The sequence below is a fragment of the Tauraco erythrolophus genome, chromosome 2, assembly GCF_009769465.1.
Source record: "Tauraco erythrolophus isolate bTauEry1 chromosome 2, bTauEry1.pri, whole genome shotgun sequence".
Taxonomy (NCBI): domain Eukaryota; kingdom Metazoa; phylum Chordata; class Aves; order Musophagiformes; family Musophagidae; genus Tauraco; species Tauraco erythrolophus.
This window is the reverse complement of record NC_141466.1, coordinates 51796899-51816836: the sequence shown is the minus strand read 5'-3', so window position 1 is coordinate 51816836 and position 19938 is coordinate 51796899. Positions and strand designations below refer to the sequence as shown.

At 37.4% G+C, this 19938-nt stretch overlaps 1 protein-coding gene across 1 annotated transcript in view; it reads left to right on the top strand.

Moving 5' to 3' along the window:
• The window catches only part of PXDN (peroxidasin), a 93672-nt gene that overhangs the window by 22444 nt on the left and 51290 nt on the right, over positions 1-19938 (top strand). Inside the window, exons 2-4 of the mRNA XM_086608353.1 lie at positions 6166-6237; positions 7842-7913; positions 16397-16468. Coding sequence (XP_086464479.1) covers positions 6166-6237; positions 7842-7913; positions 16397-16468 — 216 coding nt within the window. The remainder of the gene's footprint in view (positions 1-6165; positions 6238-7841; positions 7914-16396; positions 16469-19938) is intronic.

Sequence of the window (19938 nt, the reverse complement as noted above, 5' to 3'; positions counted from 1 at the left end):
CATCACATTATTAAGTGTTTCTGTATCCATACTAGAATTGGCTAATTATATGTGTATATCTAGAGAGACATGGCTATGAATGAAGCAGTAGCTTAACATGGTATTTTTTCGTTTTCCTTTTTTTATTAAAGATCTTAATATAATGTTTTTGTGTCATAATTTTTCTGACACAAATTAAAATTGAAAAAATGGAAAGCCATTTCCTATATACTTTCTCTATAGTAGTGAGGGGATATCACGGAAATCCTCCAAGCCCTGATAAGTAGCAGGGTGCTAGTCTGCAGGCAGAGAAGAGAAGGACATGGCCCTTCCTGCTGCTGTTCCAGCAATTCTTCATAAAGAATTTGCCCATTTGCCTTACTTAGCACAACACATTTTGTATTAGCTCCTGATTACTGAGTGCTCATGACTCGGCATCAAAGAGGTTATCATCAATGGGGTGATGACTGGGGGTGACTTGTTTTGGTGTTGAGTATCCACAGCTTGATCCACAGGCTGCCACTTTTTGAGGTGTGTGACAGGGATACACAATGTTGCCTTGGCAGCCCTATTTTACATCAGTTTGACTTAGAACAGTTCGTGATTTTTCTTAGTTTGATGAAGCAACAGAATCTTTAAAAGTCAAATACACGCAAAAAGAAATCTGAATTAAGATTATTAAAGTACATCAAGTCTGGTTTTTTTTATAAAAGTAGTGAAATGTAAAGGCTTAACCTTCCTGCTGGCATGTTGTTTTGCAGTAATTGGAAAACAGAAGAAAATCTACACTTAATGTATTTTTTATAAAAAAGTTAGTTTTAATTTCAATGCATGGTTTGTTCTGCGTAAAAACAGTCCCTTCTCCAAAAAGGATTCCTGTATTTCAAAGAGAGTGGTAGGAAACTTTAATTGACTTTTCGTGTAAGTTGCTTGATGTTTAAGATCAACGTATTTGAAAGCTGCATTGTTTTCTGTGTATCCCGTGTGATTTTCATGTTCCAAGTATTTATTAATGCCTTTTAGTATTTATCACTTTGTTTGTTTTATAAACTATTGTTTTGTAAACTTGCAATGAATTTCTATGCCCAAATGTTGCCTTGCTCCGTCAGGATGTGTGAACAGAGAACCCACAGTTTTCATTACTGCACATTGTCAGTGCAAACTTTAAATAGGGCGTTCTGGAGTGCCAAGAGCTGCCACAGAAGCATTGGATTTACGGGACAGTAACAGCTGCAGGATGTTCTTTAATATTTATATATATAGAAATTTTCACTGTCTTTAATTAGATAAAAGTAATGTTAAAAGTTAATTTTCAGTGCTAAATTGGAAACAGTTTACTGTTGTTAAGAGTGGGCAGTCTAAGAGGGAGAGACAAATGGACACAGTTACTTCATATAAAGAATTTATTAGGAATAGAATTTGTTTTCATCCAGGCAAAAATGTCTGCAGCACAGTTCACGTTTGCTTTGCCACAGAAAAGAAAACATAAAAATATTGTATGTATTTATATGCCATATGTCTAGATCTTACAGATCTTCATAAAACCTCATTCACATGGGCACGTAGGAAGCCTGCTAAGCACCTGGGTATGTGCGCCCCGCTTGCTGCGCGCTGCTTGGCATGCACATGTCCTGACCCACGGCTCTGCGTGGTGCTGTGGGACCCCGGCCCTTCCCAGGTGCTGGAACGCGACTCTCGGGGCATCCAATTGCTGAATTGTCAGTGTGTTCCCTGCCACGTTCCTGGCCCACGCAGCCTCGCACTCTGTGGAACCTTTCATATCATAGAGTCATAGAATGGTTAGGGTTGGAAGGGATCTCAAAGATCATGTAGTTCTAACCCCCCTGCCATTTCCTGGTCACACTCCATGAATTGGCACAGAGCAGATGACACGAGGCCAGGAAAATAAAACTGAGAGTGAGTACTCAGTTTACGAGGCATCATTGATATGTTGTTTTGTTTGTGTTATCAGGGGAGGTGTAATGCTTCAAAGTGATGGACTTAACTTCTGTGGAAGTCTGTGTGGCTGAAGCATATTTTTACAACTTAAACCATTAAAATGCGGAGGGTTGCAAGAAGGAGGAAAGTGGTAACCACTTAGGATTGTTTAGGATGTTTTTGTGAATTGACAGAAATACGAGTTTTAGGGCTTTATGTAGAAGAGAAGGTTCTTTTTTGTTGTAATGGCTCCTTGTTTTTTTACATATATATATTCATGTGGCTGTGTTTGAGAATGAGAGCTGAAAGATAACACTGTTAGCAAAGCATTTCGAGATGTCAGGCAGAATTTCTCTGAAGGAAGATGCAAGCTAAGAGAATTCAATACAAGAAAGCAGCAGTAACATATTCTTCCTTAAAAGTATTCTTATGTTGTCTAGATATAACTTTAAGGAGTAAATATCTTCACTGGAAAACACATAATAAAGGACAAAATCTGAATTAGGAGTGATGTGTACTAGATTTTTATTTGAAACACTGAATGCATGACGTTTAGGTTTGGATTGTTATGCAAAAGTTATTATGTTACCCTAAAATCCCATGCTTTCATCATAGATGTTTGCATAATTTTTATTATTTATTTCATTTACTATTTGGCGATTAGGAAGGGGAAAAACGACAGTCAACAACTGGGGTGGGCTCCCTCAGTCTGCTGTTCTAACCTTTCGGTGCAGTCAGACTCACTGAGCTCCGAAGCACAGCATGCAGCCAGGGCGCAGGCAGTTTGTGAGAGCAAAATGGGGTACAATGAAAAAGGTGAAAGAGAAATGAATGGGGAGGGAACAGATTTTTGTGAGTAAAAGGACACATGGCAGCATGGTTGGGCAGGAACTAGGCTGAAGAAGAAGGGACAAGAAGCCTCATCATGCTTATTGACCCCACATTATTTCAGCGACACAAAATGCCTTCTTTGAAAATCTGGATCGTAATGGCCTCGCTTGAGCTACTGATACTCATTTTTGAGTGTAACACAGTCCTCATTCCTGCCGCCCGTTCTCCGAGGTGATACATCCCTGGACTGCGGTTGCTGTTACGCGTTTGCTCTGTGCTCTTCTCCTGTCCCCTGAAGTGCGGTTGGTTCTCGTGAGCTGGACATGGGGTCTGGACCATGGGAGGGTGACGTTTCAAGCCTGCGACATGGTGCTCCTGTTTAGTATGGAATATTTTTGTTCTACAATGGTGTGGTAGTGGTGGCTGAAGCTTTTTACATTTTTTGTTGCCATCTGCTGAAACTTTAATTGGTTTTAAAAGAACTGGTGGCTGTCAGGTTCTCCCTGTCTCCTCGCTGTTCGGTTAATTACTTCCACTTCTGAGGGCTATATGATTTAAGGCTTGTTTCAAATCTCAGACGTCTTCCAGAATATGTGTAGCCATACGAAAACAAAAAAACTTTGAGATAACATTTAGAAGCGTTACTTCCGTTGAAGAAAGAGCTCCTCTTTGAAGGAATGTACCAAAATCATAATCTTACATTTTAGTAAGATTAACAGTTTTTTCTCCAATTTTAATGTAATTGTAATACTGACTTTAAACAAATAATATAATTAATCTTTATAAAAATGTATTATTGTCATCATAGCTTTCTGTGGAACATTTTACTTAGATACCAAATGCACTGGGTTCTAGAGAAAACTTAGGTGCTATGTTTTGTTACGGCTCCTTTTTAATATGCAGAATGAAAATGAGTAGGTAGAGTTTCAAACATGATGTATTATTTACACTTAACTTCATATGAGAAGGGCAGTCGTGCCAGGAGTTGGGATAAAATATTTTTATATGCAGCGATGGTAAAATAATATAAACTATTTTGATTGGTGTTGCTAATCCTAGTTATCCTAATGAGTTACTGCAGAATGGATTTGACACATCAAAAGGGTGCTCATTTTGATGCTGATTCAGAGTACTGGCTCCTTCATTGTATTCATGAAAGTTACGTTCTTATCAGCTTTGCTTCACTGTAGGAAATAGGCTTGCTTTTCATATGGACGAATGTATATTCTTTTATATCTAAAAAGACATTCTAAAGACATTCTGCCTTCTGTCTGTGCCTACTTTGGGTAACGATTTATTTTTAATTGTGGAACTTTAAAAAAGAAATCAAATTGCAAAGTCCTGTGTTGTTTAGGAACTAAATACTGCTAGTTGTAATGGTATTTTGAAGCTTTTGAAAAACAGTCAGTTTTCAATATTCCATTCATGAACATTGGATTTTTGCACTTTTGATTATTTTAATCAAAATTAAAATGCTTCCTTGAAACACAGTAAGCTTTCATATAATCTAGAAAAAACTCTCAGTAAAGTGGAATGTCATGTTATGCTTACAGAGGGATCTGCTGTATCTTCTCTCAGTGCATGCTACAACATTCAATGCTTATTTAGAAAATTTCGGCACCTGAGATTCAGTTCCGCATAGGCAGCATCTTTCTTATGCGGGACATGTGTGTTTTGAGTGTGATAAATGAGTATTTCTCGTGTGAGTGATGAACAAAATGTAACACACTTTAGCTATAACTAAAGAAAGTGCTTTTGTAAAGAGCAAATTCAAGCTATGACAATTTATGCTTCTAAGTCTGGAGATCCTCAGTGCAGCTGGGAGTTGAGTAAGGGGGCTGTCCTGCACAGCTACAGGCAGTTTAACTAACTGCACATCTCAATAAGGACAGCAGTTTGCATCCCTCACTTATTCCAGTCACTGATCAAATATTTTGGTGGAGTGTAATGCAAACAAAACCACATGTCTAATCCTTTCCTTACAATGAACAGTAGGCCACATCCTAAAACGCTTATGTGGAAAAAGTCCTTCTGAGGCCATTATTCCAGAGCTGAATAAGACTTTAGGACTAATTCATGAGGAATGATGCTTAAGTATGTTCTTTGCTAAAGACTGCAGGAAACTATATCCCCCATTACCTACAACCTCAGCCAGTGGGGTTATATGGGATTAGTATGAAGCTGACTTTTTGTCTGCTTTTTTGTATTTTCTTTGACTAATACCAAATTCTAGAGAGGCTTCCTTAATAAGGTATTGCCTGTTAAAATGCAGCGCATATTTATGTTTTAATTAGGACTGGTTTTGGTGCCAAGATTGAAGTTATGACATATTTATGTCCTACTTTTTGAAAGCAATTGATAAGTGTGTGTTCTAGGAAGGAGAGTGCAGTAAATGTGATTACAGTCTTTCAGATTTTACTTACTTTCCATTTGTTTCCCTTCTATTCGCTTGCCAGAGACTATATGGTCCTGGTGTCCTTGGTCTGCTGTTAGGTAAGAGGACAGACCTGCTGCCCTCCTTGTCCCGATCTTTCCTCAATTAGATCCAGGGAAGCAAGTGTTTGCTGTGAGAGTGGTGAGGCACTGGAAGAGGTTGCCCAGAGAAGTTGTGGCTGCCCCATCCCTCGACGTGTTCAAGGCCAGACTGGATGAGGCTTTGAGCAACCTGGTGTAGTGAAAGGTGGTGGCCTTGCCAATGGCAGGGGGTTGGAACTAGACGATCTTTGAGGTCCCTTCCAACCCAAACCATTCTATAATTCTATGATTCTTGCAGCGTGAGAGAGGTGTAAGCCTGGCACAACCATGGCGTTTCCCAATGTCCATGCGCCACTATCGCCTTGCTTCCTGCCCCTGCTCGCTCTACTGAACCTTACTTGAGAAGCTGGAGTTTCCCTCTTGGAGAAATTCTCATTAAGCTAAGGTTATAACAGGAAATTGAAGATAATAAAAACATACCAAAAATTAAGGGAAAATAAAATTAAATAAGAAAATCAATAGCTTCCTGCAGCTGGATTTACAGGTTTTAAAAGCAGGCCCTTAACCTTCTTACCCAAAACAGAAGAATGAAGTAGCTTAGAAGTGTTGAAAGCTGTCTCTTTTTTTCTGAGCTTTTTTCTGATCTCAGTTCTCTCTATCTGTTTCACTGTATTATTTACAAGCAACTTTTAAAATACGAAGACAGTTCAATGTAGTGAAATACAATGCAACATCCCGTTACAGGGTGCTTCACTGTGGAAGAGAACATCCTTCATGATCACTCATACAACTTAGATACAACCTTCAGCATTGACTTCTGAGGCTGGATTTTATGGACAGAGGCTGGTCATGGTGGTCACAAAAGACTTGTATTTATTTCAGTTTTTCTTATAAAAAAGTCTAAATTTTTTTATAACGTGTTTCTTTTTCTTCATTCTACAGAGACCTCAGATTTAATAGGATTAAAGAAATCCAGCCTGGAGAGTTTAGACGGCTTAAAAACCTGAACACACTGTAAGTTCTTTTTCAACCCTAAGGGCTTTCCCTCTTTTGATTTAGTATGATTAATTTGATAATGTGCCAAATTTGCTCACCTTTCACAGGTAAGTAGTCTCACAAATTTCAGCTGTAGTATTTGCGCAGGTGAGAGTGAGGTTTAGGCCCAATGTATTTGAAAGTAAAACCAGGTATTTTTCTATTAGAATAAAAAAGGGAATTATTTACATCCTAATGTTTTATTAACATTCTTTAATTTGAAATATGAAAAACACAGGCCTTTACTATATCATTTTTTCCAAATTGTGCTAAATTACTTTGGTAGAATATCACATAATAAATCATGGAGTTACAAGAAAGCTATTCAAAGGCTTAGATGTGCAAATGTGTTGCAGTTAGAAAACGTTTGACAAACTATAATATTTTGAACTTTCCTATTGTACTATGCTCACCAGAACTGCCAGAAGTTGGAAGGTTTTGTTCCTACTAAGCTTCCCTTTACAGAGATCTCGGTTACCGTATTTGTTTGTGAAGAGGAGTCTGTTTTCTAAAAAACGTTTTACAAACCCATAATGCCAATGGTATATGTATTATAGATTTAAATTAATATCTCCTTTGTCATTCCTTCAATCATCACTTTTGAACAAATGTATGTTTGTTTCTCTTCTCTACTGTATTAGCAGACATGAGGAATTATAATGGACAGTTGTTCATACTTCTAAATGTCTGTAATTTATGATTTCAAATTTGACGGTTTTCTAGAACACAAGTAGTGTGGGAACTGAAATAGAATATCAGTGAGCTCTGGATCGTTACTATCTATGTATCCTGCAAGCACATAACAAAAAATGTATTGAGACATCTTGTACTGTATATTCACACCAGAAGAAATGATAGATCTTTCCCTCAGGTATATTGTCCAAATCTGTGTTATCAAGACACGGTTACTAGCAATCCCTAGTCCCAGTCACCTTTGATCATACCTCTGTTTGCAGTTGATCCCCAGTTTTGAATTAGAATTTCTGTCAGATATCCAGCCTTAAGTTTTAGCTGTTCGTATCGCTGATCTGAGATCCACAAGTCCTGAATAAAGACAAGATTAATGAAGTTTGGATTCCCTTCTCTTCATAAAACCACTGCATGAGAAATGAGTGCAAATCTGTGAAGATAGACAGTTGTGTTCCTATACAGTGTAAAGGACCCAGTGCACAGAATATCACTAAGAAACATCTAGGAAAAGTCACTTCAATGTACCTCTTAATGACAAATCTTTGATAATGTCAATTTTATCAATTTCAACCCTCTGTGTAGACTTGGAACCAGGATTGTTTTTTTTTTTTTTCTTCATCTTCATCTCAGATACTCACAAAAAGCCACATAATTTCAGGTTTTAGATTTTTTTTCAATTTTTTGTTTCTGTCTAATTTTTTTTAGTGTTATCCTGCAAGGTAGCATGTCACTTTTTGTCTTCTACCAGTTACTGTTAGGGAAAAAGCTTTTTTTTTAAAAATTTTTTTTAAGTTATCCTTTTAATGCTATATTTATACCTGCTGTTACACATTTAGTTTTTTTCCCTACTGTTCAAGTAAGTTAAAATAATAGCTTTTTATTTCTCTTTACAGGCTTCTAAACAACAATCAAATTAAAAGAATACCTAGCGGGGCATTTGAGGATCTTGAAAATCTGAAATATCTGTAAGTTACATGAATGTTGTTTTTTACATCAATACGTAATGGAACTTCTTCAATGGGAAAGGGTTTTAATCTGAGATTGTGTTTTAATCTGACTCGCTATCTCAGGAGTTAAACTGCTTTGAAAACCTGTGAAATGAATTTATGGGGTGGGGGCAACTGTGAATATTTGTAGATGTTTAGAGATTTGCTAATACAAGACTGTGATACCTGCAAGCAGTAGATTTTAAAGGACTTACTAGGTACTGTTTACTATTTGCAACTTGAAAGATAGTTTAAAAAGGGATATGTTTCAGGTTTAGGAGGTCACCTCTTTAAAGGTTCACTGAAACCTTCATACCAGTAATTTTTAAGTTCGTGTTTTGGAATGTGGTTTAAAAGCAGCTAGTCCAAGATTTATGTTTACAGAAGCTTGTAACTCGTGCAAGCGTTTTGACTACTCCTAAATCATTCACTGGATGCAGCATAAATTCGTAAGAGAAAAATCAAGTCAAACACAAAATAGAAAAGTATCTTTGTGGTCTGCATCTTCAGGCAACTTGTATATTTTAAGAATAACTCCTCCCATTCTAAACAAACATACCAAGTGTATTAGTTATTTGAATAAACAAAAGGTATTAAAAAAATCAATTTTTGTCTACCAAAAAGACCTAAGTTGTCATGGATTCTCAGCTCTAGTCTCTAGACACCTTATATAGTGTCATGTAGAAAAGTTTCACTCTGTCGTCTTGATGTATTGATCGTTTCTTGAGTGCTGTACAGAAAAAAATGGTCATTTTGAGATGTCGTTGTTTTGGAAACAATTCAGAAACTGAATTTTCCATCTAGTTTTCAAGAATGCAGCCTGAATACTTAGCTCTAAGGAGGTGGGAGAAGAGATGAAAGTAAAAATCATGTGCATTTGTGCAGACACATTACCTGGTTTTCCACGCTGTGTTTGATTACATTTCATGGTCTCGTTTTTATGTGTCTTTCAGTAATAAAATTGTTTAAACTATATACAACTAGAGGAAAAAGAATACTAAACAGACTATCCCTAACGAATTATTAAAGTCCATGATGATTGTATTTGTAACAAGATGTGTTTGTATGATGGATCTGGTGGTGCAGTACATAAGGTCTACTAGTTCAGGATGGCTAAGCTTCTTTCCATAGTCAGCAACTGTGCAGAAGTACTACTTGGTTCTTACTAGTTCTTTGTTTTCACATGCTTGCCCTTGCCTAGCTGTAGTATACCTGAGATAACACTCAGCTATACACTCTGATCAGTTCAATAGAAGAGTGAAAAGACATAACTGAACTATGTTTTGTTTATTTACATATACATGTAGTAATATTTATATCTATATTGTTGAGAGGAAGATCTTTTCCTTTTCCTCTTATTCCCTGGAAAATTTGAATATGAAGTTCAATGTGATAGTTGATTTGGCTGCAAAGGGCTCTTCTTTAAAGCCATTCCCTGTTTTGCTAAAATGAACTTTTAACATCTTTTTGCCTGTTTCAATGGCTGAGATATAAATGTTTAGCCTTAAACTGTACAGCCTTACAGTTACAAAAATGGTGGTACTGGTCAGATATCAATACAGAAGGCTCAAATGTAGCAAATACAGTTTAGCTGTGAAAAGGTTAGCTGAGTACGTACATGCTAAGTGTATTCCGTGAAACAAAGTAAACAAAACGGAGTACTTTTTCCCAATAAGATGAACTGAAGTGGAAATCACGAGGATGGAAACCATATTATTTTTTAAAAGTAAAAAATATTTTTCAGAATTTAGTATTGTGTAGCCAAATCATCTGCAATATTTCAGGCTTTGAATGACCTGATCCTATGGATATTTGCAAACCTAACTTGTATTGTCTTATTTAATAAAGTGACATTATTAGTGCATGACGCTAGTTGTGTTCTTATGAGAATTGAAGTACTGGATTGCAGATGGGTCTGAAAATGTATAATTCACTGAGTAATTTTAGAAAACCTGTCATCTCAGTGGCTTTGATTTACCATAATATAAGTATACATAAATATAAAATGTATAACTATTAGTAATATAATTATGTAAGTATGCATAAAAATACTTCTAAATATATAGTTACATATAAAATATGTAAGTATAAAAGATAATATAATATTAAAAAAAAAAAAGTCGGTGTCTGAGAGATAGATGTCAAGGCCCATTCCTGTATCTCTGCTGCAGTTTTTGATCTATTAGACAAAACTTTTTCCAGCAAGTCTCAAAGAAGCCCTGGGATTTTCAAATGCTTCTTTGTACCATTCGTTTCTGAAATTGAGCTTAGAGTTTTATGAGGTATATATGTTTTCAGGTTAGTTGTATAGAGAACAAATTTTGACAGAGTAATAATATTTTCTCAATTTTTTGTGCATTAAAAATATTCATCATTGTAAAAGTTGATCCCTACGTTATAAAAAGAAAATTATGCACATATGATTTTTTAATCCTATTTTTTAGGATTATTTGTGTCCTTGTTCGTTATGTAATTGAAATTTTGACAGTTCTGTAAACAGTTTTGTGTGATCTTGCTGTGCTGTTTGTAGTGATAATTTGTTTCTGAGTTCATATACTAAAAGTTGGAAAGAAATAGATGTCATTATTATTGTTTTGCTGTGAAACCAAGAGGATACTTTTCCTTTCTGCCTTTCTGTCTCGCTTTATTTTTTCATATACCTTAGTGCTGGCAATATGGTTCTTTAAGAAGGATCAAAAAGGCCTTAGTAGCTCGGACCCTATCACAATACAATTTGTTTATGCAGTTCAGTGATTCCGTATAATTTTTTTGGTCTTATGTTCACCCTTTTGCAAAGGATAAAGTAAACAATCCTGTCTAAAATAAACTTAAAAAGTTGTCTTCATATGAGCAAAATAATTGTTAACTTGTTTGTAATTTGTTGCTCCTGATATACAAGATGTATATGTATATGTATACATGATGTGTATGGTACACTGAATATATTTAATTGACTTCCTCTGAGTTATTCAGTTTTCTGACTAGAGGTAGTAATACAGAAGGATGAGAAAGAACTTCCCAACCTTATAATATAGATGCAGGCAGATTTGTGGAGACGTGATAGGATAATTCTTCCTGATCCTGAAAGTCAATAGTTTATTCTCCAAGACAGAAAATAATTGGGAACTGAAGTTAGAGATCTATTACAGTTTTAACCTGTAGGATATTAGAACATTTGGAATCATCAGTGGAAAAAATAAGGTTAAGATAAACAGAAGGAATTTAAGGAGTAGTTGTGGGAAGATATGAAATATGGATTAGCTATTACCAGGAGCTTTCCAGATAAAGAGAAGGTGCTTGATAGTTACGAAGCAGTGACTGAGAAGCGAGTGGGAAGGAAATAAAAATGGAAAATGAAAATTACTTCAGCAACAACACTGAGATGTGTTCACTTAGTAAGAAATGGGGAGGTGAGGAATTAGACATGGCAACAGTGCAATAGGCAAATGATAAATGGAAATTAAGACTGTATGAAACATATCAGTTCTGGAAATACTAAAAGCGAATATGCAAGATGTGTTTTGCATTTGGTGAATGAAGTAATAGTGGTAGATTTGCCAGAGTGCAGAGCTGCTCACCTCACCTTTCCAGAAATGAGATTAAGTCATGTTTCTTTCTGTGCCTTCTGCCACTTTTGCTGTCATGGTCATGTTACTTTTTCCCTTTGAATACCTCCTTGTGATTCCGGGTTTCATTTCTGTGCAATTCATGTTGCTCATTCCACTAACTATCTCTTTTATGTTTCTATATAAATTTCTCTTTGCTATATTTATTTACTTGACGGGTTTTGCTCTACACTGCCTGATATTACTGTTACTTCAAACATATTTTTTTCCTCTTGTTCCAAACAAATATATCTGGATCATGCTTTCCTTAAATTGCATGACTTGCAATACAATCTATAAAAACCAAAAATTATCCTCATAAGGTATCTATCGAACTTTTTAATTAAAGCTACTTTTTTTCTAATTTTCTAATAACTGGTTACCTATTTTTTTGCTCATTTCCCAAACGTATGGCCAGGACCTCTGGCCTCTATCAGCCTTGCTTGCGTTTCTGAAATTTAATGTCTTGATAGAATATATCCCTTGTCATCTTAGTCCACTGTTTATTTATCCTTTGAAAAAGTCTAATGGGTCAGTTGTGTAATAGAGCTTTTAGGTAAATCAAGTGGTAAATTACTTTCTCACTAATTTTACTTTAAATCAGTTTTCTGCTAATGCGACTGTGATAACTTTTGAGATTTTTCTTTTTAGGCATAGTAGCATTTCAGAAAGATATAAATTTTGTGAGTGCTACTTAGTTGCATTTTGTATTCTGTCATCTCTCTCTTCATTAGGCAAATATGTATTTTTCTAACCTGTCTGTTAATATCCTCAAGGAAACATGAACACAACTAAACAGAAAAGTGGTTAACACATCTGTCATAGGACATATGTTTTTGTAGACTTGGGTTGCTGGGGTTTCTCTGTGGAGAGGGGACATGAGGGACTGAGGTCAGTTGAGTGTCCTGCAGCTTCAGAGCTTTCTGTTCAACACAGAAGAAGTTGTAGTTTGACGTTGAATCCCAAATAAAGTCCTACAATAGTGGCTTGGTAAGAGCTCCAAAACTGGACACGAAAGGCTACTTCCTTCCCTGCACTATGGTGGTAAAAGTCCGTGAAACTACAAAGTCAATATGCTGGTCTTCTAACTCACCCTGTTCTTCACTCTGCCCTACTTTGTCTGCAGAAAATAAAAGTTATATCAGTGATTCTAGTCAAACTTCTATTTTTTTTTTAAATTGGATTAATTCAAACTACTCAAATAAAGTTCTTGAAATACCCAGAACTGATACTTAAATAAGGTCAGTTATTAAAAACACCTTAGCCCACTCTGGTTCACTGGTCTGATCAGAAGTTTAGCACTCCAAGGAATACGAGGAATTTCCAAACTGCGAAGTGGAGTGTATTAAGAAAGGTAAATAACACTTTGACTGTTTGGTCTTTGAAATTTTCTAAGGAGTGTGAAGAAATAGTGCATCTAAAATTCTCATTGGAAAATAAGATAGGAATTTAATACCATACAGAGAGGGAAAGTAAGGAGAGATAAAATTATAATGACTATGATCATGGAATGGTTAGAGTTGGAAGGGACCTCAAAGATCATCTAGTTCCAACCCCCCTGCCATGGACAGAGAAATCCTCCACTACACCAGGTTGCCCAAAGCCTCATCCAACCTGGCCTTGAACACTTCCAGGGATGGGGCAGCCACAACTTCTCTGGGCAACCTGTTGCAGTGCCTCACCACTCTCAGAGTGAAAACTTTCTTCCTTATATCTAATCGAAATCTCCCCTCTTTCAGTTTAAATCCACTGTCCCTTGTCCTATCACTACATGCCCTTGTAAAAAGTCCCTCTCCAGCTTTCTTATAGGCCCCCTTTAGGTACTGGAAGGCTGCTATAAGATCACCCCAGAGCCTTCTCTTCTCCAGGCTGAACAGCCTCAACTCTCTCAGCATGTCTTCAATGGAGAGGTGCTCCAGCCCTCGGATCATCTTTGTAGCCCTTCTCTGGACCCTCTCCAGCAGCTCCATGTCCTCCTTGTGTTGGGGACTCCAGAGCTGAACACAGTATTCTAGGTGGGGTCTCACGAGCGGAGTAGAGGGGCAGAATCACCTCCCTTGACCTGCTGGCCACACTTCTTTGGATGCAGCCCAGGGTAGGGTTGGCTTTCTGAGCTGGAAGCACACATTGCCTTCTCATGTTGAGCTTCTAATCAACCAGCACTCCCAAGTCCTTTTCCTCAGGGCTGCTCTCAATCCATTCTCCACCTAGCCTGTACCTGTGCTTGGGATTGCCCCAACCCACGTGCAGACCTTGCACTTGACCTTGTTGAACTTCATGAGGTTCTCACAGGCCCATCTCTCCAGCCTGTCAAGGTCTCTCTGGATGGCATCCCTTCCCTCCAGCATGTCCACAACACCACACAACTTGGTGTCATCAGCAAACTTGCTGAGGTTGCACTCGATCCCACTGTCCATGTCGCCGACAAAAATGTTAAATAGCACTGGTCCCAGTACTGACCCCTGAGGAACACCGCTCGTCACTGGCCTCCACTTGGACATTGAACCGTTGACTGCAACTCTTTGAGAGCGACCATCCAGCCAATTCCTTATCCACCAAGTGGTCCATCCATCAAAACCATGTCTTTCCAGTTTAGAGACAAGGATGTCATGTGGGACAGTATCAAATGCTTTGGACAAGTCCAGGTAGATGATGTCAGTTGCTCTTTCCTTATCCATCTATGCTGTAATCTCGTCATAGAAGGCCACCGAATTAGTCAGGCAGGATTTGCCCTTAGTGAAGCCATGTTGGCTGTCACCGATCACCTCCTTATTTTCTATATGCCTTAGCATAGTCACCAGGAGGATCTCCTCCATGATCTTGCCAGGCACAGAGGTGAGACTGACTGGCCTGTAGTTCTCTGGGTCTTCTTTTTTCCCCTTTTTAAAGATGGGGGCTATGTTTTCCCTTTTCCAGTCATTGGGAACTTCAGCAGACTGCCACGACTTCTGAAATATGATGGATAGCGGCTTAGCAACTTCATCTGCCAGTTCCCTCAGGACCTGCAGATGTAGCTCCTCAGGTCCCATGGACTTGTGCACCTTCAGGTTCCTTAGATGGTCTTGAAGCTGATCTTCTCCTACAGTGGGCAGTTCTTCATTCTCCCAGTCCCTGCCTTTGCATTGTGTGACTTGGGCTGTGCAACTGGAGCTCTTGCCAGTGAAGACTGAGGCAAAGAGGTCATTGAGTACCTCAGGCTTCTCCATATCCTGGGTACACAAATGAATGGGTAAATCTGAGTCAAAACAAATATTTGAGTACCTGTGAAATGATATTTTTTTAAAATTTAATAAAAAACAATTCCACATCCCAAATAGGTGTATCACACCTATTCTCTTTTAAATTATTTTTAGAATTTTTACAGTCATTTCACATGACAGTTTTTTTTTTTCCAGTTTAATTTGTTCAGAATTTTGAGCCTTTAAAAAACCTTACAATTTTTTGCTTATTAGTTATTCCATTATTGGAGGAACTCTACTTCTTGTTCAGATAGATATTTATGTTAATTAACCACACCTGAGTATATCTTCATACATATATATGTATATACCTGTATGAAGATATACTCAGCCAGCAGTACATTGGAAAACTAAATTTAGATTCAAGGGAAAGATGCGACTCCATATTGTCCCTCAAAGTTGTCATGAGGTGAATATCAGATGTCTACAGCTTTTTTCCTTATTAGGGCTTGTTGTGAAATGCTGCCTTTTGTCAAGTTGGTGTAAAAATTGCCACCGACTCCAGAAGAGCCAGTATTTTATGTTTTGCCTCAAAATAAATTTGCAATATTTCCAGTAAATTACTGAAAGCTGTAATAATAGAAAAGCCAAAACCACTACTAATAAAGTGCCTGCTAATAAAGCCATTTGTGGACCAAAGTCTCTTCATCCCTTTTTCATAGAAATCCATGCCTTATTAATGTCAGTTTCAAACCATTTGTCAAATAATTGTGAGAAAGTTCGTGCTGCGATCCTGTTCTTAACCTAACACAAAAAGAGAGTGACTGACATGAGTGCCTCCATGCAGAAACAGCAGTCATCAGCTAAAATGTGTGATTTTTCTGCAACACCCTCTCGCTAAACCATCCTTACTGTTAAAAGCATGATGAACATGAGCACATACACTGATCCATCCTCATTTCTCTTTATCCTGTAGAAAAGGTACAAACAGCACACATGAACGTACTGGTACTCTGAGTGTGCTTTTTCTGTTTATATTATAGAGTATCAATGGGGATCTAATGTCCATCTTCTACACAGTAATAAAACAGATATACAATGCTGTTTCATGGATGCAATACCAATATTCTAACTTGTATTTTTTTATAAATATTCAAAAGGTGACACAGGCAGAGTTACAGAAATTCTCACTGTTTGTTCTCCAAGTCAAGTAAAAAGACTAATTCCATTCTAATTTGAATATTTGCACCAATATCCGGAAGAGATATTTTTAAAGAAAGTAAGAGGCCAATAGCATCCCCGGTGTGTTCTGGTAAAGGCACTTTTGATGCAATTCTGTCCTATTAAGTTGAATTTATTTTGACTTTTGGCAAGCCCATCAAGAAACTGAGGGGCAAGGAAACAGTAAGTAATAACAGTGAGCACTGGGAAGCCTGAGACCATCCGGGAGACAGCCTCAGGGCCTACAGGGCCCCACAGTTTTGTCTTTCCTGGTAAACGTTTGGGATGAAATTTCAAGGACAAAGTATTTTTATGTGTATGTGTTTAGTTTTCGTTTTGTATTTTTTTCCTAATATGTAGTTGAGAAACTGTCTTCACGTGTCAACTTAATTCTTCTTTTCCACCTTCATGTAGCTCTTGTTTGTGTACTAATATTACTGATTGTTTCTTGTTTCAGCTATTTGTACAAGAATGAAATCCAGTCAATTGACAGGCAAGCATTTAAAGGACTTGCCTCTCTAGAACAACTGTAAGTGCCTTTTCTCTTCTGTGCTGTCATCTCCATGGTTCCCCCGCAGAGGAAAAGTGCACGCCTTGATCCATCCATCCTGCCTGCATGCTCTGCATGTCTGCACGCCCTGGGTTGTTAGGCAGAGAGCCCCACAGTCATTTGCATGTCAAAATGCACAGTTGATCTCTGTGTCAAATTCCTCATTTCTGTGTTTGTCTTTTATTTGTGATTTGCGTTCCCGGTGTCCCTGTACATTTTTACATAGCTTTGATGAAGGAACAGCATTATTGTGGAAAATGTTGACACTAATGTGTATTGCTTAGAGAGAAATTCTGATTTCATTTCTGTAGGTTTTTATAAAATTGCAATTCCTTTGACTGCAGCAGTTACTTTGTTTTATGCAGCATAACTGAAGCTGAATTAGTCTCTTGAAGTTTAACCCAGTTTCGGTATAGTTTAAAACAAGAAGAGATTCTAAAATTAAGACCTTACTATTATTGATATATGTTAATCATTGCCATATACAGACGTTTAAAAAGTAAGAAAGTTCATTGTTTGTAATGTAGATGTTTCAGTAATGTCTTCTAGAAAGATTGATTAAAATCATACTCCTTTTCCTGTATAGTGACTGAAGAATAATTTTATTGAAAAAGAATGACAAATGTAGTCCTTAGCATGACAAAAACATTGTGTTGATTCCATTTAGTTTAACTGTATTTTGTTTTAAAATCAGAAAACATTGCTGTACGTTCATTGTGGTAATGTCTAGAAAAACAGAAAGAGCTATAAATACATAGCTATTTTACAGTTTGACTGCCTAATAACAGTACTAGATCAATGAGTTGTGTAGCATTTTGGGGGCTAAACGTCTTTCTTCTAGGGACAACATATATTTTGCAGCTCCTGGCGGATATGAGTGTATCACAAGTTTTCTATAATATGTACCAGTTTCCCTGTTGCTATAAACCTCTAGTGGATATTAGTGGACGTAGTGTGTATCTGAAATAAAATGACACTTCCGATGGGTACAAAAGAATACATGCTCATTTTAGAAGGCAATAGATGCCTTTTGAAGGAAAGCTTCTATATAAAACAAAAGTGGTAATTATAAAGCATATATAAATGTCATTTATTTCCTTAATGCCTTTCTCTTCCTCTTCCTCCTACTCTAGAAATTATTACTGCAGCATATTGAGAGCAACTGGTAGGGCTTACTTGCATGCTAATAGCAATTCTTATTTTCTGTGTAGAATTTTAAATATTGAGGCCCATTTATTGAATTACTAATTCTTCCAAAATAAGATTCTTCCCCATGCCACAAGCCTGATACACTGCAAGTGGCAACATTTCTCCTTTTTTCTTTTGCTCTATTTCCTGTTGATCTACGTTATGGCTGAAAAACATAAACCACTTTGGAATATTAAGAGCTTCTGAAGGTACTTTTCTGCTAGGTTGCAGTTAAGCCTCTCTGCCTGCAGGGATACTGCACTGTGTCAGCTTAAGCTCAAACTTGAGTCATCGATGTTACTCTGTATGAAGTTGAGTTTTAAACACGGTTCGAGTCTCATCTCTAGCTGGCAAGTAGGAGAACGGAGGCTGGCACAGTCACTGCTCAGTGACTGCCCTTGTGTCATGGCATCAGTTTCTGCAAGCAGTGCCTACGGCTGGTCTGGTGAGCTGCTGGGGAGGGTTATTGCCCTCCTTGGTGCGCATCAGAAAGCTCGCTTCTTTTAGAGTCCCTCTCCTGGGCAGATCTTAAAAAGAAGTCTCGCCAGGTGGGAAAATGGGAGCACGAGAAGCCAGTGGCAGGCCTGGAAATAAATTTAATTGAAGATATTAATTAAGATTTGTAGTTCATGAGAGATTTGTTGTTTATGTGTATTTAGCATAAAAATAGATTCTGACTTTACCGAGTCTGTTTTGTCACATTATCTTTGGAGAAAAACTATTTTCACAAGACAAAAGTTAGTCTTTGTGAACAAGTTCCCAAGTTCTCTGACTTCAGTTTGGGACTGTATCGACTACCCAGTCGATGTTTTCTGCATTTCAGACTTCTATGACCTTAAGTTATCAAACACATTTTGCTACTGAATGTATTGACTCAGCCGAACGCTCTTCTCAATGCTCAGCAGAGTTCTCAGAAGTAGATGCTGTTGTCCATATCTCAGGGAAAGACTTGATTCGTAGTAATTTCTTCTACTCCAATGAAGTAGGATGAAAACGATCGTTGCTTTTTTTTTAAAAAAAAAAGAGCAACAAAGCAAACGCTTTTCTGGGTTTTGTTTTGGGTTTTTTTATTGTTATTCTTTGAGAGAAATTGTAAATACAGTGTGATTTAAGAGGCCTGCTGAATGTGTAAGGGAAGAGAACACCCGGTATTAACTGCGGTTGGCAGGATCCTTCTTAAACCTCCGTGACAGAATTCTTAGCTGCTGATGTAGAAGAAATATCTCTTTCTCTGGAAATTTCTGCCAAAGGAGTAAGAACCTTGAATCAGATCTTGAAACTAGCTTTTGCTAGAGTAAATTCTGAAAAAAACTTGGCAGTTTTAGATGCTCACACACTGAGCCGTACATATTTCGTCACTTAACTCTTCAGTCATGGCAGGGCATGAAGGGAGAAAGTCAGCTGATGAAAAGTAGCCGCTTAGTACCAGTTTAGACCCTGTTAAATCTGCAAGACATATGTTTGAGTCTGGCAAATGCAACACAAAGCTTCAGGAAACTTTTTTTTTGGAGCAGCAGCCGGAAGGCAGCTAGAGCACCCCAAAGGCAACGAAAGCTGCCTCTGTATGCTTGTGCTTAGACAACCGCTGTATGCCTCTATATGCCTGTGCTTAGACAACTGAACCTGAATTCCACCTGAAAGGTCACAAATACCTGGCTTGGGAGAGCACAGTTTTGCTGTATCTGGATTGCAAGATTGAGCTCTAAAAGCAGTCTGTTCCAGATGTGTGTTCGTTGCTTTTCTTCCAAGTATCTACTATATTTTTTGAGTTCTCATCTTAAGAGCTGTATATATCAGGAACAAGAAGTCTTCTTTGCAGTCCTTGACTAGTGGGATCCCCAAATACTAATGGAATTATTTAAATCCGTTTACCTAATCTTAGTGGAATACTAATTATTCACTTTCTTTTAACTTTCATATTAACATACTAATTTTACCCTTCATAAGCTGTTATTAGAGTTATGCCGTAGTTTGTGTACGCATGTACACATTTTAGGGAAAATGAATGTTAGGGAAAACGTTGTGTTACATATAGTAATGAAGCTTGTTATATTAATTTTATTTCCCTCCATTCAATTTTCAGTAGTTTTGAAATGTTGCTATGAATTTTTTTAAGTTTTATATTACAAAGAGTTCTTGTTTTTTGTATAACTGTATGTGAGCAGTTATGCACATTTAACACAGTAGAGCCACATTAAAGTCTCACTGCTGATAAAAAGACCTGTGGTAAGCAATAATGAAGGAGAATTAGTTAATAAACA